We start from the raw sequence: 24,107 nt of genomic DNA on the forward strand, positions 1-24,107 counted from the left end.
CTTGCGAACAAGCTTGTGGAACCCCTGTGGTCCTAGCCAACAAAAATGTATATGAGCACCAGGTGGAAAACGCGAAGCAACTTGTCGCAGATGCAATGGCTGTATTCAAACAGTGGCAAGACTGGATACCCAACGGGGAAAGCGATGACTGGGATGGCAGGACAAAGGGCTTAAGGAAGATGAAGAATAACCTTGAGGCAAAAAAGGTTGAATACCTGATCTTGCAGAGAACTGCAGAGGAGGAACGGCATGGAATAACTCTTCAGGCCCAGTCAGCACAGCAGGTAGTCCAGCAGCCTATCTTGAAAATAAAACCTACCAGCCTACCCAGATTCCATGGCTCAAAAAGAGAGTTCTATCAATGGAAAAAGGACTGGGAGAGTCTGCAGAGGCAAGGTGAACATACCGGTTCGGCAGAGGCAAAGAAGATGCAGCTCCTCGACAGTGTTGATGACAAAATCCGCAGAGACCTACGGCTCTCCACCTACAAAACTGCTGAGGATATGTTCAAGGTCCTGGAAAACCGGTTCGGCAATAAAACCACCATCGCCCTGGAGATCATCGAGGATCTGGAGAAGATTCCACCTCTGAAATCCTACCAGCCCAGGAAAATGATTGAATTGATCCAGTCTGTTGAGAAGGCCTTGAACGACCTCACAGAGCTCGGAAACACCGGAGCCGTTAAAAACCCTCTTGTAGTCAAAATGATCGAGAGCAAACTGCCTTACATGATGAAGAGGGATTGGTTAGTCTTCATGGTGAACCCAATAAATGGTGTCACTCCAGACAACCATTTCGACAGCCTCCTGACCTACCTGAAAACTCAGGAAGAAGTTTTGGAGAGGCTTGAGCAACTTGGAGTAGGTGAAAAGCCAGAAAAGAGGCCGGCTGACACCAAAAAGTACGCCTTGACCAAGTCCACAAGCAAAGGGGGATGCATAGTCTGTGGTGATGAGCGGCACACAGAAAAGCTCTACTTCTGCAAGAGGTTCAAAGAACTGAAGCTGAAAGACAAACTGAGTGCTGCGGAGAGACTGGGAGCCTGCACAAAATGTCTGGAGTGTCATGAAGGAGACGATACCACCTGCAAGGACACTTACCTGTGCAGAAAGCCGGGCTGTAGGAGAGATCATCACTACTTCCTGTGCCAGAGAGGAGACCCTAAAAAGGTTGAGACAGAGACATCAAAGCCGAATACGAAGAGGCACCAACTGACAGAAGAGCAACAACAATTTGTGTCAGAACTGTCCCCTCAAATGGCAGAAAAGTTCAAGAGAGCCTTTACAAATGTCTCTGCGAGATCTCTCTGCACAGATAAACCTGCAGGCATGAAAGTAAGTACAGTTCATGAACTCCCAGTGATCCTCATGCTCCTCGAAGTCACCACCAATGCAGGTCAGAAGATCGGAACTCTGATCGACCTGGCATCCGACACAAATTACATTACCCACCGTGCAGCCAGGAGACTTGATTTGGAGAGTGAGAAAATCACACTAGACATCCAAGGGGTTGGAGGAATGGCCCTAAAAGTGAAGACAAGGAGATACCATCTCAGAGTGAGAGTGAAGACCCCCAGAGGGAGCGAACGAGCCCATGAGCTTCTCTGCTATGGCTTGGAAGAGATAGCCAAGGTACAAAACAGTCACACCCCAACAACTAAAAAGGTTCTTTCCAATTGACAGCTTGGATGACCTTCGCAGACCGGAGCAAATAGAACTGCTGATCAGCCATCGAGAGGGACGACTCGTACCGCAGAGGGTGAAGGTGGTCGGTGACCTTGTACTCTGGGACGGCCCACTAGGAAAGATGGTCAGTGGAACTCACCCAGACCTCTTTGAAAAGGTGTGGCAGCACACACATCAAAGACCCACTTTGCGCGATCCATGAGGGCTACAGCTGCAAGATATCAAGAACTCTGTGACACACATGGAATTAAAGCTACCAAAACTACTGTAACCAACAAAGAAATCCTCAACTGGTGGAAATGGGACAGTATTGGAGCAGCCTGTGAACCTAAGTGTGGAGGATGCAGATGCGGCAACTGTCAGCCAGGAGGCAAGGACATGACATTAAGTGAGGAAAAGGAGCTCAAAATCATCAGGACAGGCCTCACCTACAGCACAGGCGACGATCACAGCAGTGAACCACACTGGGACACAAAGTACCCATGGATTGAAGATCCAACCTCTCTGCCCAATAACAGAAGTGGAGTGGAAGCCACTTTTCTGAGGACAGAGAAACAACTCAAAAGAGAACCAGAGTGGAAAGTGGCATATGCGGCTCAAGTTCGTGAAATGGTGGAGAGAGGAGCAGCAATAAAACTCACCGAAGAGACGATGGCCAACTGGACAGGACCAGTATGGTACATCAGCCACTTGGTGGCACCAAACCCACATTCTGTCACAAGACCTGTACGCCTGGTCTGGAACAGCAGCCAGAAGTTCAAGGGTCTCAGCATGAACGATCTTCTACTGAAAGGACCTGACGTCCTCAATCCAATTCGAGCAGTGCTACTTAGGTTCAGAAGAGGTGTGCACGCAGCACTCGGTGACATCAAAAAGATGTACAATTCAGTGTGGTTGGAGGACGTGGAGATGCATCTTCACAGATTTCTCTGGAGAGACACCGAAGACAGTGAATTGGAAGAGTATGCAATCACCCGAGTCAACATGGGTGACCGACCAGCACGGTGCATCGCACAGCTGGCCATGAGAGAGACTGCAAAGTTACCCATGTTTACTCACCTGGAGGAGGAGCGCAGGATCCTGGAGGAAGACTCTTATGTTGATGATGTGCTCACTTCTCACAATGACTTGGAAAAGTTGGACAAAAACACCAGAGGAGTTGTTGAAATCCTGAAAGCTGGCGGATTCCACCTGAAGCCCTGGGTCCGGTCAGGTCAAAGTGGGAGGGACATACACACATCAGAAACGCCAGCAAACAAAATCCTTATTCTCCCAAATCAAAGAAGAGAAGATGATGACAAAGCCCTGGGAGTTGGCTACCTTGTTGAAAGTGACAAATTGTACCCTATGACCTCAGTCAACTTCTCAAAGAGAAGGAAAAAAATGAGATTGGGTCCAAATCTAACGGAAGAAGAGGTGAGGGGAAAAACTCCCAAGCCACTGACTAGAAGACATTTGTTGAGCCAAGTAGCTAGCCTGTATGACCCAATAGGTCTCGTCACTCCTGTGAAACAGAAGGGTACCATTCTAGTCAGGAGAGCCTTCCAAGAGGCAGGAACCAGCACAGCCCGAGACACTTGGGACAAGCCACTGTCAGAACAACTGAGGGGGGAAGCAGTCCAGCTGTTTGAGGACTACATCCGCCTCAGCCGAATAACCTTCCACAGGAGCTTCACACCATGCAACTGGACCAAAAAACCATGGGGAGTAACATTCTCTGATGGGAGTGACCAGAGCTACGGAGCCGTGGTGTACTTCAGGTGGAAGACTGAGCAGGGCATTGACATCAGACTCGTTGAGTCAAAAGCAAAGCTTACACCACTCGACCAGAAGGGGGACTCAGTCAAAGCTGAAATCTGTGGTGCTGTCTACGCAGTCCGCCTCAGAAGATACATTGAGAAACATAGTCGGCTGGAGGTTGAAAAATGGCTCCACCTGCTGGACAGTCAAACTCTGTTGGGTGCAATCCAAAGAGACAGTTACGGGTATCAGACGTTCTTTGCAAACAGGGTCGGAGAGATCCAGAAGACCTTATCCCCTGATGACTGGAGGTGGATCCAGGGAGACCTCAATGTGGCGGACATCATAACAAGAGGTGCAGCTCCAGAAGATCTCAAAGAGGAATCTGTGTGGCAGAATGGACCAGACTTCCTGAGATTACCTTTGGAAAAGTGGCCAATAAAGTCTGCCAAAGAAGTTGCAGCCCATGCCAGAGAAGGTATAAATAAGCTCCAAAGGAAGTCCTTCTCAGCAGTACTGACCAGAGCACAGCTAAAGAAAACAATGCAGGATGTGCCATCTGGTGGTACAAGCGGCTCAGCGAAAGTGATAGGCAAAAGAGACATTGATGCTCAGCAAGGCACTGCAGATAGAAAAGAGCCCAAGACTCAACTCCGAAGAACACCAGCTGGTTCTGCAGTGAAAGAACTGATCAATGTCAGGAAATTCAGCGACCTAACCAAGGTCATCAGAGTTGTTGCCTGGGTATGGAGAGCTGCAGTTAGATGGAAAAAATTACTGGACAGAACCCAATCCACAAGTAAGCCAAAGTGGGAGGGGTTTTCACCAGAAGAACTTAAGTCCAGAGCCAAACAAGCTGTACTCACCATCAGTGAGTGTGAAGACGCACAGAGAGACCTCTTCCTCGCAGCACAAGAGGGTACATCCTTCCAAGACACTACCCTTAATAGACCGGCGGTGTACAAAGATGCAGAAACCGGACTCTTGGTCTGCGGAGGAAGATTTCAGATCTTCGATGACGACAAAACTACGGTACCAATCTTACCTTGTGATGCGTGGATATCCTCTCTTCTGGCACAAGAAGCTCACAAGGCAAATCACGAAGAAATAGCAGGTACACTCCTGCGTATGAGAAAGAAAGCATGGGTCATAAGAGGCCGGAAACTGGTTCAGAAGATTGTGGACAGCTGTGTGACATGCAGAAAGGCTAGAGCCAAAAAGTGCCAACAAATCATGAGTGACCTCCCGTCCGAACGGATAACACCAGCAAGACCATTCGAATTCACAACAGTGGATCTATTTGGACCTTATGAAGTGAAGGATGAAGTTAAGAAGAAATCAAGGCTCAAGGTATGGGGGTTAGTCTTCTGCTGTATGGCATCCAGAGCTCTGCACACAGATGTCGTAAGTGACCAGTCTTCTGAAGGTTTCCTGTTGGCTTACAAGAGATTCACAGCACTAAGAGGTCATCCAAAAAAGCTGTGGTCAGATCCTGGAAAAAACTTTGTGGGTGTCAGACCCGCCCTCAATCAGCTGTACACCTTTCTGAACCAGCTACAGTCGTCAGAGGTTGAAAATGAAGCCTCCAAGCATGGGACAGAATGGAGCTGGAAACTTCACCCCGCTGATTCCCCTCACAGGAATGGAGCTGCGGAAGCCGCTGTGAGAACAGCGAAACACGCTCTGCACAACCTGGGAGGAGCTGGATGCTTTACTTGGAGTGAGTTCCAAACCTTCCTCTACATGGCTGCAAACCTTGCCAATGAGAGACCCATAGATGCCAGAACTCAGAGTCGAGAGGGCTGTATAGAATACATAAGCCCAAACACACTTCTGCTCGGGAGAACAGGACCCAGGGGAGACCTAGGAAGCTTTGACTTTGATGGCTATCCCTACAAAAGACTAAGAGCAATCCAAACAGAAGTTGACCGGTTCTGGAGGAAGTGGAGTCAGTTGGCGGGGCCCAATCTATTCATTAGGAGCAAGTGGCACACAACGCACAGAAATGTAGCCATAGGAGACATCGTCTGGCTTGCCGACCAAAATGCATTGAGAAGTCAGTATAAACTTGCCAGAGTCATCAATGTAAACCCTGACAAGAAGGGTGTTGTCAGAGATGTTCATGTTCGAACCTTTCCCAGCTACCCAGTCTCGACCATGAAGTCTGATCAAAGGCCAACAAAGAAACTCTTAACTAAAATCCCCTCTACAATTCTGCACAGAGATGTACGACGGGTCGTTGTTCTACTACCAATCGAAGAACAAAAGTAACCAAAAGTAACCACCTACTAAGGAAAAGAAACAACCCTGACCATCCACAACTCTTGTGACCTCTCTGAGTTCTAGAACCGAGAGGTCAAGTGGGAGGTGTCATGCCAACTTACAAAACATCAGAACAGCCAAATATCTTAATCCACTATCAAAACAAACATCAACTGGTTCTCATCCGGACCTGCAGGGGGCAGACAAGTTTGCAACACCCATTTACTTCCTGTCGGATCTGAGGGATTTCCTGAAAAGCGGCCATCTTTCTCTCAGATTAATATCATGCTGCAGAGGACAAAGGAGCTAAAGTTTGAAACATGAAACAGAAACCTGGGAGATGACAAATGAAAGAAAACAAGAAAATCCTTCAGTTCACCGGTAAAACGCTACTGGTTATCAACCTGACTGTTTGACTAGCTATCTGTATGGCTAATTGTTTGGCTATCTGTTTGGCTAATTGTTTGGCTATCTGTTTGGCTATCTGTTTGACTAACTGTTTGACTATCTGTTTGGCTAACTGTCTGGCTAACTATCTGCCTAGCTGATACCCTTCGTCGATCGAACTAAATGATCTAAAGAACTCCAATAAAAAACAAAAAGGGGAAAACGCCTTCGAGTTGTTCCTTGCGTGCCTGGGCTCTTTCAAGTTGGAGCATAACTGAGGGAAAATCAAAATAAAACACCAAGAAACTTGACACTCATATACCTGGTAATGCAAATAAACATGTCCCTCCACCACAAACTTTTAATTTACCTTTGAAAACACGGTACGAATTTCCCACAAACATTTTGATGGCTTATATCCTCATGTGAATGTTGATTAATCAGAATTAATATTGCAGTCCAAAACATAAAGGTCTTTGTCTCTGTCCTTAGTCTCCAAGCCTGCATCTACACATCTAGACTGTGTGAAGGATAAAGAGATCCTCAATGGCATTTCAAAGTGGATTGAGGCTCAGGTATGAGTGAATTCTTCCTATATTTTCTATAAAGGTTATTCACTATTTTAGTCTTGGAATGTAAGCAAGCATGTTGGAATATAAACAGATTGAATAAAGTACCAGAATATGAAAATATTATAGAGATCTTTATGATGTAAATGCTGTGATTTTATGTATTAGTCACATGTAATTTTTCTTTATGCAGAGTAACAGGGGATCTAATCCTGAAAACATCACAAAGGTACAATGAGGTTTAAAAAGCCAGATTATCTCAGTTTTGTAGAACTCATCTCACTGGCTTTGCTGAGAGATAAGTGATCAGTGTTTGCTGTTTTGATACTTGTATTCTGTGTGAGAGAGTATTTATTTTTTTCACAGGAAAAAACCAAACACATGAGAAAAGGTAAGTAATGTTATTTATTACAGTGCTTAAACGTCTTCTCCTCTGCAATGACAATGATCATGTTCCCTGTGCCACTTCAGATATATTTTTTTTATATTCTTTTAAATTTATTTTAAATCAGTGAAGTATTTGTCCTGCATGAAATGGCATATAAAGGTTTATGTGATGAATGGATGACATTGTCACAGGAGAGGTAAGACAGGATGCAGAGACAAGCAATCTACATACATGTAATTTTATTATAACACAATAGTGTCTTCAAATGTAGCACTTAGCAAACAGGCAACACTAAATGTAGAACACATGAAATCGACTCACAAAGAAGGCCACAGGACAGGACTGGCACACACAATATATGTGCAACACATAACGTGCCCCGCGTGTAACACATTAGACTGAAGAGATGTATTAACATATACACAAACATCCACACCCACAGGAAGTACATATATGGATGCGGATTATGTATACACAGACCTGAATGGAGGGGTCCAGGGCTGTAACGTGACAGACATGATTTAAATGGAGTACTAAAATATACTGCAAATATTGTAATTTACATAAAAATAAAAACATGCAGATGATGCAGAGGTAAAACGTGCAATGTGGAAGTTGATGTGCCAGTACTGTTTCTGTACTGTTATTATGTACTGAAGTTACACCCACAGTTATGAATTGAAGCCTGGAGCAGATTCTCTTATTTGGTTTTAGGCACGGTGGCTTGGTGGTTAGCACGTTTGCCTCTCAGCACTGGGGTCTTGGGTTCAAGCCCCTATCTGAGTGGAGTTTCCATGTTCTCCCCATGTTTGCGTGGGTTTCCTCCGGGGTCTCCGGTTTCCTCCCACAGTCCAAAGACATGGAGGTTAGGTGAATTGGCAGTCCCTGACAAATTCTCCCTGAGTGTGTGTCTGTGTCTCTCCCTGAGTGTGTGTCTGTGTCTCTCTCTGTTCAATAAAAACAAGTTGTTGTCTGAGTGTGTGTGTTTGTATGCCCAGTGGTGGATGGTGCTCTGCCACTAGGGTCTGTCCTCTCTCCGCTTCCTGCACCCCATTCAGTCCCCCAGGGGGCTGTGGATCCCGGTAGAGAGTATGCTGTGTGTGATTGGCTGCCGCTTCTCGCTGGTGTGTGATTGGTTGTCTGTGACGTAACTGTGATAATAATTGTAAAGCGCCTTGGGTATCCAGATAAGGCGCTATATAAATTGAAATATTAATTAATTGATTCATTAGTCTCCAGATGGACACGGAGCCCCCGTCACCACCAGAGGGTGAAATATGTCTCTATCATAAGTGGGAAAACACTTGGTGCTCATGAAAGTTTTCTGCAAAGGCTCCACAAACAAATACCAGACCTGCAGGAGGTGTCTACAGTGGAGGAGTGTGATGTAATTCTGCTGTTCTGCCCCATTGTGTCGTCGGCTAGAACTGATATTGAAGCAGCACTGAAGCTCATTACTGAAGCAGGTAACTCTGAGCCTCTACATTGTGAACACTTATAAGATATTGGGCACACACTGCTCCATCATGTTTGACAAGATAAAGTCCTGCTCACAAGATCAAGACTTGCTCTCTGTCCACAGACTCCAAGCCTGCAGTTCTAGTGGTGCTCCATCACACATTTGACCGATACTGCACTGTACCAGACAGCAGCAGATCTGTAACCAGAGAGAACACAACCACAGTGGACTGTCTGTTCCATGAGGATCGTGGATTATTGAACTGCTCAAAAAATGAGGAAGCAGTAAAAAAAATAGTAGAAAAACTAAAGCCTCAGGTACTGATATTATACTGTCACAATTTTAGCATGTTAGTTTTTGTTTTATCTCTGAATCTGAGTAGGCTACTGATGTATGGTCAAAATCTTTGTTAGTTTTAGAGTGTTTTAGTTAAAATAAAGCACAAATATTGCCTCCAACACCTATAATCTCCAGTCATCCAGAACAGGCAAAATAGTTCTCAGAAATGATGAGCGTTACTTTATACAATCGGAGTTTCTTTATTAAACATACAAAGTGTGACGGGCGAGGAGTACAAAAAAAGTACGCGGGGGAAAAGGGAAGATTCTCAGGGAATCCAGTTTCAGGGAAAAGGGAGGATTCAGTGGAGAATGTGCACAACACAAAACCCGCGAACTAATCCAAATTAAGGATATAATAACCAGCAATCAACTGGTACAAAGACAAGACATATATAGACTGACAAACGACCCTCAAGTGTCGTGTTGTTTAATTGGCCCCGCCCACCTGAGGGATGAACACAGCACAACAATGACAGGACAACATGAAATATTGCAGCTCCAGATGCAGGTGGCTGGGAGGGGGCTCCCGTACCATGACACAAATCAATAAAGCAGGCAAACTCAAAGTGGAAAAGCAGGCAAACTCCAAAGAGAAGTGATTAACAGATGGTAGAGATCACTGTACAGAAGGAGAACACACATGCTGGAGAACTCAGCTCAGACTCAAAGGTAGACAGGAGACTCTGTCCAGATTTAAACAGTAAAGGTAATGGAGACAGGTGCAGGAGTGTGGCCAATGATCAGTGCAGGTAATGGAGACAGGTGCAGGGGTGTGGCCAATGATCAGTGCAGGTAATGGAGACAGGTGCAGGGGTGTGGCCAATGATCAGTGCAGGTAATGGAGACAGATACAGGGGTGTGGCCAATGATCAGTTCAGGTAATGGGAGACAGGTGCAGGGGTGTGGCCAATGATCAGTACAGGTAATGGAGACAGGTGCAGGGGTGTGGCCAATGATCAGTGCAGGTAATGGAGACAGGGTATTGAATGAGGAAGTGCAGGAGAAGAGGACGTGGGGGTGTGACACTAGTACAGAGTGATCAGATGAGACTCACCTTAGCACAGTTGTTGATTTGAATACTTTCAGTCATACATTTTTATTCAGTTTGTCATTATAATAATGATGTAATGCAATATGTTCCTCTTTTAGGACGAGATGAAGCCACAAACAAGTAAGTGTCTGATGTTCAATGCATTGCATAGGGAGTTTTTCCTTGCCACTGTCGCCCTTGGCTTGCTCACTGGGGGCTAGGACTCGGCACTTGTAAAGCTGCTTTGTGACAACAACTGTTGTAAAAAGTGCTATATAAATAAAATTTGATTGATTGAAGTAGTTAGTATTTTTAACATGTGCTGTGTGAACCCACAAGACAACCAGTGTCCATCCTTTCAGACTCTCCCTGGCACTGAGAATTTGAAATGTAGCTTATGAGATGAAGTTTTTTTTATTATGTAACAAAGTAGATGAAGTCTCTAAAATCATTCCTCCCCTTTATCTTTTACAGGCACAAAATCTGATAATGAAATGTGCACATGTTCTTAGGTGAGGTTCTTTATTACAGGAGCTGCTTTCACAAAACACACCAAACAACTCTTTCACATTTACATATTTCTTTATTTTTATTTTACAAAAAATATAAGTGAAAAGAAAATGGACCTTTCATGCAGCTGTGTTACAGGTGTACTGTAGTGTTACAGAAGTACTTCTTCCCCACCTATCAATCACACCTGTGTTTTCATTTTCCATGTGCTTTTAGGGAGGGCCAGCTATATTTTATAGTTATAAACTCTTCTTAGTTTCTTAATTCTCTGAAGTTCAAACCCAGTGGAGATCTATTTAAATACTTTATAATATAATAATCTGTTTAGCACACTTCCACATACCATCTCACATCCTGCTTTACTCTGATGTGTTTTATCAAAGCATGAAAACAATTATTGATAACTTGATGTTCTAGAGATGTTAAGGTGTGTTATAATGATGTTACTTCATGTTTGCAGTAATGATGAAATGTGAAAGATGAAATAAGGGAGCCAGTCTTGCAATCAGAGAGTCATGGGTTCAATTCCCAGCTAGACCATGACTGAAGACTCAAACATGCCTCCCGGGCGCTGAACTTGGGCTGCTCACTCTAGTGTTCACTAGTGTATATGTGTGTACTCACAGCCCCTTAGAGTTCACTAGTGTGTATGTGTGTGTTCTCACTGCACAGATGAGTTAAAAGCAGAGTACAAATTCTGATCTGTGTGAATTGCAAAATTGGCATCTTAAGTAATAATTTCCGTAAAACTTGATGTCCTGCTGAAAGTTTTGATACAAATTGTAATTTCTACCTATATACTGGAAAACAAATAGTCCTATCAATCATCTTTTGGATTATTTTATTGTACAATAAATATGTAAAATGTATGTTGGTGTCTGGCACTGGTATATTTGTAACCTTTCACATCAATAATTAATAAAAAAGAATATTGACTAATAAAAAATAAAATGAAGTGAAATATTTAGATGGGAATGGCAACTGTACTGAGGATGGTAACTATGGTAACAGTGGTAACTATGGTGAGGATTAAACTGAGTTGAAGTTCCTGTGGACCTCCTGGGAGGTCTGGAAGTCCACTGGTTTATCAGTCCATTGGGTCTCATAAACCAGCGGAGTATTGAGGATACGTGGGGTTATTGTAAACCTGTATTGGGGACTACACTAGGGACTCTGGACACTCCTGGAGTGATACAGATCCTACACTCTCAGTCTCTGGGGACCAGGGGGCTTAGAGACGACTGATGTCCCTCACCTAGAGACAAACTCCTAATCAAATGTGTCAGTGGACAGAATCTCAGTATTGACTCTCAATTCTATATTGAAAAACTAGAAATTTGGTTTGATTTGTTCAAAAGAATCTGCTTTGGTTTTGTTTATTAGTAAGGCTGCCATGGAATAAGAACCATGATGTGAAAGTTAAGCTAAAAGACCAGTTGAAACCTAAGAAAATGTATTTCAGTATGAATATACCATTCTCCCAGCGTGTGTGTTTCTGTTCACAGTAAATGTGAGGATAAAGGCCATTGTAGTACATTTTTATTTTTTTTTATTAGATTTTTATGTGGTCAATAAACTCATTGAGCTGGAAGAGCAGGTGTGTGACTCAGACTTGATAGTGATAATCTGCTACTGACCTGATGTTGTTCTGGAATGGGGTTTGGAATTTTTGAGATGGTTTGGAATGTTCTCTTGGAATTTGCCCTTTTGCATCACATTGAGATGTACTTGGCTCTCCCATAGACCAAAGGTGTGTCCCAATTGCATACTACACACTACAGTTTTTCTCAGTCGATTTGGTTTATTTCTCACATCATGATTTACATTGGCATCACAACTAGTGCATTTCTCAAAACAGTTAGTGCAAACAGCAAAACTCAATGAAATACCTGCAAAAGCAGATACTTCACTCAACATTCTTTGTTTTTGCCCCAAAAGCAAATATTTAGGTCAGTCAATTTGTCAGTGCCATCAGAGTATCTAGTCCGTGTGCCATTGCCTATGAACAAGGCAGTCAAAATACTTATTTCTTCATGTTTCAGTCATGTTTTCAGTACAACTTTAAGTCTCAGTCAGTGCAGACTGTAAGTATATTCTGATGGAAACTAGCTAAGCTTTTGATTTCAAGAATGCTGCACATTCTGTGGTATATCAAATGAAACAATACGTTACACACAAAATACAAACTTACACAGAGTTACACATCACTGTATGTGGGAGACTGATAGAAAGAAATTGGACTGGAATCAAATTTGTACAGCAATATTGTTCGCAATGCAATTTGTTGACAAAAGCAAATCTGATTGAAATTCAGAAAAGACAGACAACTGACTGGAAAACTACAAAATTAGAAACTTACTCTACACATTCAAAACAACCTAAGCACATACAGCCTCCTCTTGTTGAGGTGTGAAAATGGAACCTCTACCCCCCTCTGAACCACTGGAATGTGTTCTTCCAATATTCAGCTGCACCCAACGACTAGCTTCAGCCATTGTGAGACCATGACTTGCATGTAAAACATGGTCCACAATTGTTGCCATTATTTCACTGTTTTGTTCACTCAGCCTTACACCACACAGTCTTACTCCTCTTCTTGGCTGTTGACCCTGTACATGGCCTTGTCTTTCCATTATGAGACTTTGTGATCCTGTAGTGTTTAGCATCTATAAATGTTTGCCAATTACAGTAAAGGTTCATGAATTATCTAAACCTTAACAAGGTACTACTCTGTTTCGTACGAACAGGAAGTGGTGAAGCATTGCTATGCTGTTGCTATACTAACATGTCTTTGGAATATGGATTTACAACTTGATGAGGATTTATTTACTTGATAGGGATTTGTTCTTTAAATTTAAAATGAAAATTAATACTTTTTACTGTATTACTTTACAGTCCCTGACACAAGTTCTGTCGCTTATCCATGTTGTGGAAACAAAAGCTTATAACCTGACTTTAAATTCATCGATTGGTTTTAGAAATGACTCATATGAAAGCTGAAACCCTCCCAAATGAGATTTAATTTACAAAAATAAATTTGCTTCACTGCAGAAATATTGATCATTCAATGAACACAGAACGGTCAGATTTTGGCAAGACAAAGTTTTGTCGCCCACAGAAAGTAAGGTGAAAATCAAACAAATAATTCACTTCATATAATAATAATAATAATAATCTTTATTTGTATAGCACCTTTCATACATACATGTAACTCAGTGCTTTACAGTATAAATAAAAGAAACATTAAAAGGAGATAAGACAAAGACAAATTTCAGGAACAGCACATGATACCCGTGTGATGCGGTTCACCTGTCGCTCATCGCCCCTCCCCTTTGCTACTATTTAAGCTTCCTCCTCTCTCTTCCGGGTTGCGAAGTATTGTTGCCATGCCACATACCAAGCGTTTTCTCAGTGTTACTGCTCTCCCGTGTACCGACCTCTGCTCTCCTCCTAGACCTCGTCCCCTGCCTAGTCCCTTTGTACCTCCTGGCTTCTGTCTCATCGGCGTGACCCTGGACTGTCCTGACTACGATTACATCACTCCTGCACTACACCCCCTGAACAGAGTTACTAGCCTGTTTGATCACTCCGTAATTGCTGTTTCAATAAAAGCGGCTATTATCCGCACTTGGATCCTTGTCTGCCTGATCAGTACGTTACAACAAAAAGACAAAAAGAAAATGTTAAAAGAAATTAAAGATAAAAATATTAAAATAACATAAAAAGTAAAATAAAAAGTAAGTAAGATAATAAAAAGTAAAGTAATTAAGATAAAACTATTAAGATAGAGTTTCTTAACTAAAAGCGGATCTAAACAGGAATGTTTTGAGACTGCTCTTAAAACTATGCAAGGATGAAATGCCTCTGAGCTCTTCAGGAAGAGAATTCCAGAGCTTTGGGCCATAGTGGCTAAAAGCAGCCTCGCCAATCTTTAATCGGCTTTTAGGAATCACCAGTAGATTACTGTTTGAAGATCTGAGAGACCTGACTGGAACATATCTAACCATCATTTCACTTAGGTAAAGAGGGGCAAGACCATGAAGACATTTAAAAACCATGACTAGAACCTTAAAATCTATTCTAAAGCTGACAGGTAACCAGTGCAATGAGTGGAGTGCGGGTGTAATATGATCTCTCTTTCTCCTGTGGGTCAGAACCCTTGCAGCCGCGTTCTGAACTCGCTGTAGGTGCGAAATAGAGCTCTTTGGAAGAGCAGATAGAACAGCGTTACAATAATCTAGCCTTGATGTGATAAATGCATGGACAAGTTTTTCACTGTCAGCAGGAGAGAGCATATCTCGGACCTTAGCGATGTTCCGAAGATGAAAGTAAGCTGTCTTGAATGTAGTCATGATGTGTGATTTGAAGCTGAGCTCATTATCAAAGGTGACGCCCAGGTTCTTAACACATTGTCTGGCTTTCAGATTCATTTGATTTAAATAAGTCTGGACATCATTCCTTTGTGAATCACTGCCAAGAACAAGAACCTCTGTCTTCTGTTTATTTAACTGCAGAAAATTGTCAGACATCCATGTCTGTATATCATCTATGCAGTCAAACAGTGAGCAAATTGATTTTAGGGCTTTAGGTTCTAGCGAAATATAAAGTTGAGTGTCATCTGCATATTGATGATAACTAATACCATGTTTATTAATGATGTGTGGTAACGGAAGCATATATAGGTTGAATAGTAACGGCCCAAGAATTGATCCTTGGGGGACGCCACAAGTTATTTTTTGATGTGTGGAGGAAGAGGTACCTAATGCTACATAGTAATCACGCCCAGTTAGGTACGATCTAAACCAGTCTAAGACTAAGCCACTAAGGCCTACCCAGCTCTGTAGTCGATCAAGAAGTATTTCATGATCAACGGTGTCAAAAGCGGCGCTTAAATCTAGCAGAAAAAGGACTGAGAGTTTGCCTGCATCCTTATTCAATCTCAAGTCATTTACTACCTTAACTAGGGCTGTTTCAGTGCTGTGGAGAGCTCTGAAACCAGATTGAAAAGTGTCATTTATTTGATTTACTTTGACATAGTCATTCAACTGGATTGACACTACTTTTTCAATGATTTTGCTAAGAAAGGAAAGGTTAGATATAGGTCGATAATTATTAAGAATTGTGGGATCAAGATTTCTGTTCTTTAATAGTGGTTTAACCATTGCAGTTTTAAAAATTTTAGGGAATTCTCCCAATTGCAGAGACTGATTAACAATCGTTAGAACTTCATTTGCTAATGAGCTCAGAACCTGCTTGAAAAAGCTTGTTGGTAAAGGGTCCAGTTCACAAGTAGAGGATTTTAGTGATGAAATCACATCAAGTAGTGTTACCATGTCAACTTCTTGGAAATAAGACATATTAAAGTTAGGCTGAGTAACTGATATAAGGGTGGATGGTCTATTAGTGCTTGTTGCTATGTTCCGCCTTATACTAGTAATCTTGTCCCTAAAAAATATAGCAAACTCCTCACATTTTTCAACTGAAACAGTCTCAGGGAAGCCACAGGAGGTGGGGTTTACTAGCTGATCTATGCTTCTGAACAAGACAGCTGAGTTATTATTGGATGAATTGATTAAGGTAGAGAAATAGTTTTTCCTTGCTGATTTCACTTCACTGTTGTAATTCTGCAATGTTGTTTTATAAATATCAAAATGTACTTGCAATTTTGACTTTCGCCAACGTCTCTCAGCCTGCCTACAATCTTGCCTAAATTTTACAATAGATGGAGTGTTTCTCCAGGTCATCTTAATTTTACCAGAGAGTATTTTAGTTACCTTTGGTGCCACAGCATCAATACAGTTCCTAACTCTGTGTGTGAATGTTTCAACTAGCTCATTCCCATTTTCTGAGAGGGGAGGGAGGGACTGTATCATGTCTGTGAAGGCCACGGCACTGCCATCACTGAGATAACGCTTGGTTATTGTGCGCTTTTCACTGAGTGTTCTAGTAGATAATGACATGTTGAAAAATACACCAAAATGGTCAGAGATTGCAACATCAGTAATTTCAGTATTATTAACCTCTATACGTTTAGAAATGACCAAATCTAAGATGTGGCCATGCTTATGAGTTGGGCCTGATACATGCTGTATGAGATGAAAAGAGTTAAGCATCCTCATGAATTCTGAAGTGATTGGATTTGTGGATATATCCATGTGAATATTAAAATCCCCAGCAATTAAAACATAATCAAAGTCAATTAAAATCCTTGAAAGCATTTCTTCAAAATCTTCAAGAAAATCTGCATGTAGTCTGGGAGGATGATAGATAACAATCAAAAGAACTGAATAAGTACTGTTGAGTTGTACTGCCAGATATTCAAACGTAGGATGTTCCCCTAATGAGATCTGCTTACAGCGGAATGCTTTATGGTAAAAACATGCAACACCACCACCTCTCTTATTTACCCTGGAGACATTAAAATAGTTAAAGTCGGGAGGTGAAGCTTCATTTAGCACTATTGCTCCATTGCTATCAAGCCAAGTCTCTGTTAGAAAAAGAAAGTCCAGACAGTAATCTTCAATTAATTTAGCTATTACAAAAGACTTGTTTGTGAGTGAGCGGACGTTTAGTAAGGAGACTTTGAAGACTTGATGTGTTTGATCAGCATCGCTTACATCACTTGTGCATTTCACTGGGATCAAATTTTGTTTGTTACAATGTTTTGTACCCTTATGTTTTCTTCTGATTACATTTTTATTTCGATTCTGAGAGCCATGCCACCGGCTATTTAAAATAACTGGAATGTAGCACTGACTAGGAGCATGGGTTCCAGTGTGTCAGACCTGAGAAATCACTGAGTGTGCAGGAGAAGTAGGTGAGTTCCTACAAGACTGCAGACTGTAGTGTTGTGGAACCTCTTCAATCTCCTGGAGTTTACCTCTGAGACTGTGGACAGATTCTCTGACAGGAGATGGGCTCCTTTGACTGACATTACTGACGTTACTGCTGGCGGTTGGGTGCAGATTCCGCATGTGAGTGATTCCATACATTAGATTATCCACAAGCATTTGAGTCCCAGCCCTGTTAGGGTGAAGCTGATCAGGTTTAAAAAGCTCAGGACGCCTCCAAAAGATGTTGAAATTGTCAATGAAGTTTACCTTCCGATGTGCACAGGCTGTAGTGAGCCAGCTGTTTAGAGCCAGCAGTCTGGTAAAGTGACCACTGCCTCGACATGCAGTTGGTATTGGTCCAGAAATGAACACTTCACACCGGGAAAACTCCAGAATGTCGAGCAGATGGTTAAAATCCTGTTTCAGTATCTCAGACTGTTGTTTGTAAACATCGCTAGAGCCGACATGTACAATCAGTCTTTCCGTGGCTGGATGGCCATGCAATATGTGTGGAATCATGGGTATCACTTCACAGACAGTAACACGAGGAAAGCAAAAGGCCTTAATACTGTTGCTCCATACATCTCTGATGACTGAGTCCCCAATTAGCAGCGTTTTGGGCTGTGGCGGTGTTCCTCGTCTTCTTTCACCGTTAATGCCTCGGCGGCTAACATGGTTAGCATCCCGATGGCCAACATGGTTACCACCCCGATGGCCAACATGGTTACCACCCCGATGGCCAGCATGGTTACCACCCCGATGGCCAACATGGTTACCACCCCGATGGCCAACATGGTTAGCATCCCGATGGCTAACCCTCTTAGCATGCTTGTTAGCATGCTGCTGGCTAACACAGTTGGCAGCCTGGTGGTTGGTCCGCGAATGGCCAGAGTTATTTGCAAGCTTAGCAGCCAGACTGGAGTCGGATCTCTGATGCTGATTGGGGTGCGTTTGATGTCCTTGATGTCCTGGAGAGGGAGGCAGTATGTTGTGATGAGACTGCTCAGTTTCTGCTACTTCAGTTGAGGCAAGAGCTTCATATCTGTTATCGAGAAGAATGTTCTGTTCTGAAGATTGCTGCTTGCCGCCGCTGCTGTGCTGGTTTCTGCTACGTTCCTTCCCCCGAACAAGAGTCCAGCCCTTATCATTGTTGTTGTTAACGGGATTAGGAGTTGAGGCCAAGATGAGCTTAGGCTTTGCCCCCAGTACATCCCAGCGACAATGGAGAGAAACGTCTCTTTCTTTGCCAGTCACAGGGACGGTTTTGTCAGCAGTTTGTGTGGCAAGAATCGAGTCCAGATATTCTTCCTCCTCCCTTATAGAATGTAAGGTATGGATTCTTTCCTGAAGTTCTGCAACCCTCTGAGACAGTTTGATACACTCAGAGCAAATAGATGATGTGGAAGCATGAGCCATAATCGCAAAAGCACCGGGCACAAGGCTCAAATATCCAAGTTAAAAATCCAAAGTGCAAAAATAACACCCAATAAGTTCTGGCAGGTATTTCACAGCTGAAAACAATATCAGCTGCTGATAAAACAGTGCACAAAAACCACTCACAAGGATGAGGCGCAAAAAACAGTTCACTCGCAGTGTCGGACTGTCGGAATGTAAAAAATGCTAAATAATCCTTTATAGATGAATGTAAAAAAGCTTACCAAGTGAAGTAACGAGTAATGGATCCTTTTAACTTGTAAAAATAACTTGAACTTGTAGATATAACTCAAATAAATGAAAGGACAGGCAGAGCTGACAGAAAAGCGTCTGTACAGGAGGAAAGCAGGAAGCAGAAAAACAAATATATACAAATATATATAAATATATACAAATATATGCTTCATAACACTGGTGAATGACGTTGTGGTGCTATTAGAGCCACATTTAATATCACATTTAATATTTTGTATGACTTCCACGAGCTTGAAGGACCGCATCCATTCGGTTCGACAATGATTCATACAATTTATTGATGAGTCATCAGGAATAGCAAAGAATGCAGTCCCAGAGTTCATCAAAATTCTTTGGTTTTGTCTTCCAAGCTTCCTCTTTCATCCTACCCCAAACATGCTCAATGATGTTCATGTCTGGTGACTGGGCTGGCCAGTCCTGGAGCACCTTGATCTTCTTCACCTTGAGGAACTTTGATGTAGAGATGGATGTATGAGATGGAGTACCATCCTGCTGCAAAATTTGACCCCTTTTATGATTGAGAATGTAAGATGTAGCTAATAATTTTTGATATTTTAGGGTATTGATATTGGTAGGGCCCCCGTATTGTGACAGAGGAAAAAGGGCTCCACTTACTGTAGTGAATGTGGTATTCACTAAAAATTCACTATATTTATAGCACCAGAGAAATCAAAACTTAAGTTTTCCGCATAAAATAAAATGCTATCAACATCAAAAGAAGGAATGTTAAGTTTGAGATTAATTCAGTTTCTAATGTCCATGCAAAAACTTTGTGAATATTGACATGAAAAAAACAAATGCCCCTGAGACATGCCCAAAAGTCACATGAATCAACATCAAATTTAAATCTCTCAAGAAACAGAGCTACAGGATATATCTTATTTATTATTTTGATTAGTCTCTCTTTTTTTGACCCACCTCACCCCCACATCTTTGGAGGACAACTTTGTTTGTATGTACTGATCAAATGATAACAATTCTGTATAATACAGTGCAATAGTGATAACAATAATTGGGGTTAAGTGGACCATAAGTTAGAAGACAGAAAAGAGGAGGAGAGAAAAGAGGGGGAGAGAAAATAAAAAGGGAAAAGACAGAAGGGCAGGGAAAAATAAACAACCGGCTCAAGTGTACCCAAGACATGACTGTGTGTACAAATGACTGTGATGTATGTGTATGTGTGAGTGTGTGTTTATGTAAGTGCAACATAGGATAAATGTACGGAATGTACTTATTAGCAAGGGTAGAAAGTTTCTACAACATTCCCCCGGAGGCCAGAGGCAGGCAGAGAAGACCAGGGAATCCCACCTGCCCGCAGCCCCTCCAGGAGCAGTGGAGTCCCAGGGCCGCATTTCCCAGCGGGCGGGAGGGGGGGACCCCAGACAGCACCCCCCCCAACCAAGGAACGCAGGCCCAGGGGAACCAGAGGAAACCGAGCCACACCCCAAGGTGCACATCCTCTGGAGGGGAGAAGTAACCACAGTGGAGCAGCCGGGAGAGGACCAGGCACGACTGGCCCCCGACCCAGAACCAGCTGTCCTCACACATACACTCAACCTCTTATATACATTCACCCCTTATATACACCCCTACATACATATACACACCCCCTTATATACACCCTTACTATATATACACCTACACACAACCATATACACATACACACACACACCCACACTCACTCTCATATAGACCCTCACACATATATACACCTACACGCACATGTACATCCACACAAACATTTACACTCCCACACACATTCACCCACCCATATACACTCTTATGAACATATAAGTATCTCTGTAATATTGCCATCATCGCCTACACTTCAAGACTGTGATTCTCTTTTCTGCCAGCGGGTGTCGCAAAGATTCGTATGTATTTAATATTTAGTATAATATATATATAATTCAAAACTAAATTAATCACAAAGTTCAAACTGATTATGTCAGGGCTGGCTCGGATGCCACACCTTCTACCTCCACAAGAGGCACCCGAGTCAGTCCTAGACTTGTGGGACGTAATCAGCAATGATCCGTTTCAGCTGTCTGAAGGCTTCTTAAGGAAGATTTGGGAAATGGATCATTGCTGATTCGTTTTGGTCTCGTCCCGTGGCGTTCTCAGCCTTTTCTCTGGTCTCTTGGTCTCTCGTTCTCTCACTCTCTTCTCTGCCTTTTTACTATTACTTATTCGAGTGTTATCTCCTGCGCCGCTTACTGGCCTCCCTCAAGTTTTCCTCCAGCTTTTTACTTCCTATCAGTTTATCTTTTATTTTGAAGTGTTTTGTTTTGTCACGGCGTTTTTGCCTGCTGTCAGTCTTTCCCTGATGTCCTTAGTTTCGTTTTTCACGTGTTGTATTCTTTCTGTTGCCTTTGTTATTTTCCTCCCGTGCCTAGACGGTTGAGTTTCGTTTTTCACGTGTTGAGTATTCCACGTTGTTTTCTGTTGGATTTTTTTCCCCGAGCGCTACGGTCGTGTTTTCTTTTTTACGCGAGTTTTTCTGCGCCCATTTCGTTTTGCTTCTGCGTGTGTTTTTATGTGCATGCAGATTGGTTTCTCTGTTGCATTTAATCACTCACACGGCTTTAGTGATAAGCTTATTTTACTCTTGGTTTCATACGGCATTTGGGTTCACGTTCCCCTTCAATTTCTAACGCAGTGTGTACCGATCTGTACGCCCTGCGTTACAGAACGAATCAGCCTAATATGAACCCAGCCGATTCATGTGACGCTGCAGCATTAAAAGCTGCAGTCATAAACCAAGGACAACTATTAGGTAACCATGATCAAATACTTCACCAGATCATGAAGCAAGTTAATAATATTACAGCTACATTACAGACATTGAGTAGCTCACTTCCTGCTCCTTGTAATCCACCTCCTAATAACCCTGTCACAGCACCCTTTGCCGGGAGTCATCCGGAAATGGCATTACCGCCTCCAGCTCGCTACTCTGGGAATCCAGATGGGTGTCGAGGTTTTCTTTTACAATGCACGCTCATTTTTGAACAACAACCCTCATGCTTCCCAACGGAACGCTCCAAGATTGCCTATGTTATGGCATGGCTATCCGACAAAGCGTTAGCTTGGGCCACGCCCATTTGGGAGAAACAGACCGACGTGTGTCTCATATGAACGTTTTTCTAGCGCAATGAGAAGTGCTTTCTACCACCCATCGTCAGGAGGAGTTATCGGCTCACGACTATAGAGGTTACGTCAGGGAAACTTATCAGTGGCAGAGTATTCTCTTGAATTTAGAACACTGGCTTCTGAGAGCGGATGGGGTTGAGAGGCTCTTATGACTGTCTATCAGGAAGGGTTATCTGAAGAACTAAAAGACGAACTAGCACTCCGCGATCCCCCGGCCGATCTTGATACACTCATAGCACTCACAGTGCATCTTGACAACCGGTACCACGAATGTACATGTGCAAAAAGGCAATATCGAGACACTACACCTACGGTAACCCAGTCGCGGGTCTTTGAATCCCCTAAATCCGGTACTGACCCTCAACCCATGCAGATAGGCCATACACGACTGTCACGTCTAGAAAGACAAGCGCGTCTCCAGGAAGGCAAGTGTTTATACTGCGGTAGGGCGGGTCACCGACGCTCCAGGTGTCCCAAGCTTGTAGGGGTTATAGTTGCCCCCCATGGTTTTATGGAGGAACACCAGATCCTGCATCTCCCACTGGAACACATCCGGGCACTCCTACAAATCCCCCCTCAGGGACGCCAAAATGTAGAAACATTCAACGGCCCGAGAGTGAGTTTCTCTGTCAGAGTGGAGCGAAGGGCAGTGATGTGCTTCCTGAAATAGCAGAACTGGATCAGGGTGTTCAGCCATGTCACTCCCTTGCTGTGCTCCCTCCACTGGCTTCTGGTAGCTGCCTGCATCAAATATAAAACCCTGGTGCTGGCCTACAAAGCAAAGAATGGTCCAGCTCCTTACTTGATGGCCATGGTAAAACCCAGATGCATACCTAGAGCCCTCTGCGCCTCAAGTATGTCTCGTCTTGACCCTCCATCATCCAGGACACATGGGAGACAAGCAACCAGACTTTTCTCTGTCCTGGCTCCAAGGTGGTGGAATGAACTTCCCTTGTGTGTCCGAACATCGGAGTCACTTGCTGTCTTCAGACGCCAACTGAAGACCCACCTCTTTCAAGTGCACTTTGCATAATTATGCTTCGTCTATTGTGCTTTATTGTCTCTTTCCTCAGGTGTTTGTTACAGGTATTGCTTACTGTCATTTTCTCAGGTATTGTGCATAATTGGGTTATAGGAATTGTTTACTGTCTATTTCCTCAGGTGATGTGTATATTCAGGTATAATTGTTAGGTATCATTTGACCTTCGTCTAGTGGTTTTTCCAGCTCAGAGTACCTTGTGTTCAGGACTATGTATTCTACCTTGGAGATTCCAAGCAACTACATAGCACTTTTGTAAGTCGCTCTGGATAAGAGCGTCTGCTAAATGCCATAAATGTAAATGTAAATGTGATGGTGAGTATTAAAAAACTGGCCAGGACGCATCCCCGGAAAACCGAGTCCCACCAGGTATACATGTATTCTGCTGAAAGAGTTGAGGTACTGGTCAGGATTCTCACAGTCTCACTGGCGAGATGCACTTCCATTTGTGCTTGACGAAGATGATATCTGGTTGTCTGAATCAGGCGCTGAACCAGCTGTACAGTGTCTGTTAGAGGTTTTGTGCTTTCTTCATAGAAAGTGTCTTCCCACCATGGAGAAACATCAGTGTCCATTGGTATCCTACCCAGAATGCTTAAAGGTCCCATTGTGAAGTCATCTCTCATCTCTAGACAGAACAAGTGATTGGCAGGGCACAGAAGACCCCCATAACTGAAAGACGTCATTTCACTAATCACACACCACTGGGTGTGCGACACTTGGACTGCATCAGAGTACCCATGCAACGAATGAACATTGATCAACTTAGTATCATTTGAAGAGACAGGTTGTAATGTATTGCATGTACAGATTACATTACTGGATGTTTCATGGCAGCAAGAATGTGTAGTAAGCAACATTTCAGAACCCTTTACAGTCATATAACCAGTCACCTGATCCCATTTGACAACCTGATCCCTGATAACCGTACCCAATGAACCTATAGTGGTGGAATCTGGAAAAATTTGCTCAGGGTGAATAAAAGGATGAGTTGCATAAAAACCAATACAACCAATACAATACAA

At 43.0% G+C, this 24,107-nt stretch overlaps 3 protein-coding genes and 2 long non-coding RNA genes across 7 annotated transcripts in view; 4 read left to right on the forward strand and 1 right to left on the reverse strand.

The window, feature by feature from the left end:
• LOC143518458 (uncharacterized) overlaps positions 1-24,107 on the forward strand; it is a 203,616-nt gene that overhangs the window by 72,532 nt on the left and 106,977 nt on the right. The gene's annotated exons all lie outside the window — the stretch shown is intronic.
• LOC143518321 (uncharacterized) lies at positions 6,035-8,532 on the forward strand. The gene is made up of 5 exons (XM_077010760.1): positions 6,035-6,068; positions 6,567-6,649; positions 6,837-6,872; positions 7,010-7,034; positions 8,264-8,532. Exons 1-5 carry the CDS (start codon positions 6,035-6,037, stop codon positions 8,530-8,532), a joined length of 447 nt encoding a protein of 148 aa, XP_076866875.1.
• Positions 8,700-24,107, forward strand: part of LOC143518169 (uncharacterized) — a 93,157-nt gene continuing 77,749 nt past the window's right edge. The window contains exon 1 of the long non-coding RNA XR_013132068.1: positions 8,700-8,807. This is a non-coding gene — a long non-coding RNA (uncharacterized LOC143518169). The remainder of the gene's footprint in view (positions 8,808-24,107) is intronic.
• Positions 9,638-11,414, forward strand: LOC143518170 (uncharacterized). The gene is made up of 3 exons (XR_013132069.1): positions 9,638-10,002; positions 10,336-10,373; positions 10,832-11,414. It is a non-coding gene; the product is annotated as an uncharacterized LOC143518170 (long non-coding RNA).
• LOC143518323 (uncharacterized) lies at positions 22,620-24,098 on the reverse strand (the record flags this gene model as incomplete). Its single annotated transcript, XM_077010761.1, has 2 exons — positions 22,620-22,728; positions 23,392-24,098. Coding segments are annotated over 2 exons (816 nt in total), but the record flags the coding sequence as incomplete, so codon positions are not given.

Source organism: Brachyhypopomus gauderio, chromosome 7 (assembly GCF_052324685.1).
Source record: "Brachyhypopomus gauderio isolate BG-103 chromosome 7, BGAUD_0.2, whole genome shotgun sequence".
NCBI lineage: Eukaryota > Metazoa > Chordata > Actinopteri > Gymnotiformes > Hypopomidae > Brachyhypopomus > Brachyhypopomus gauderio.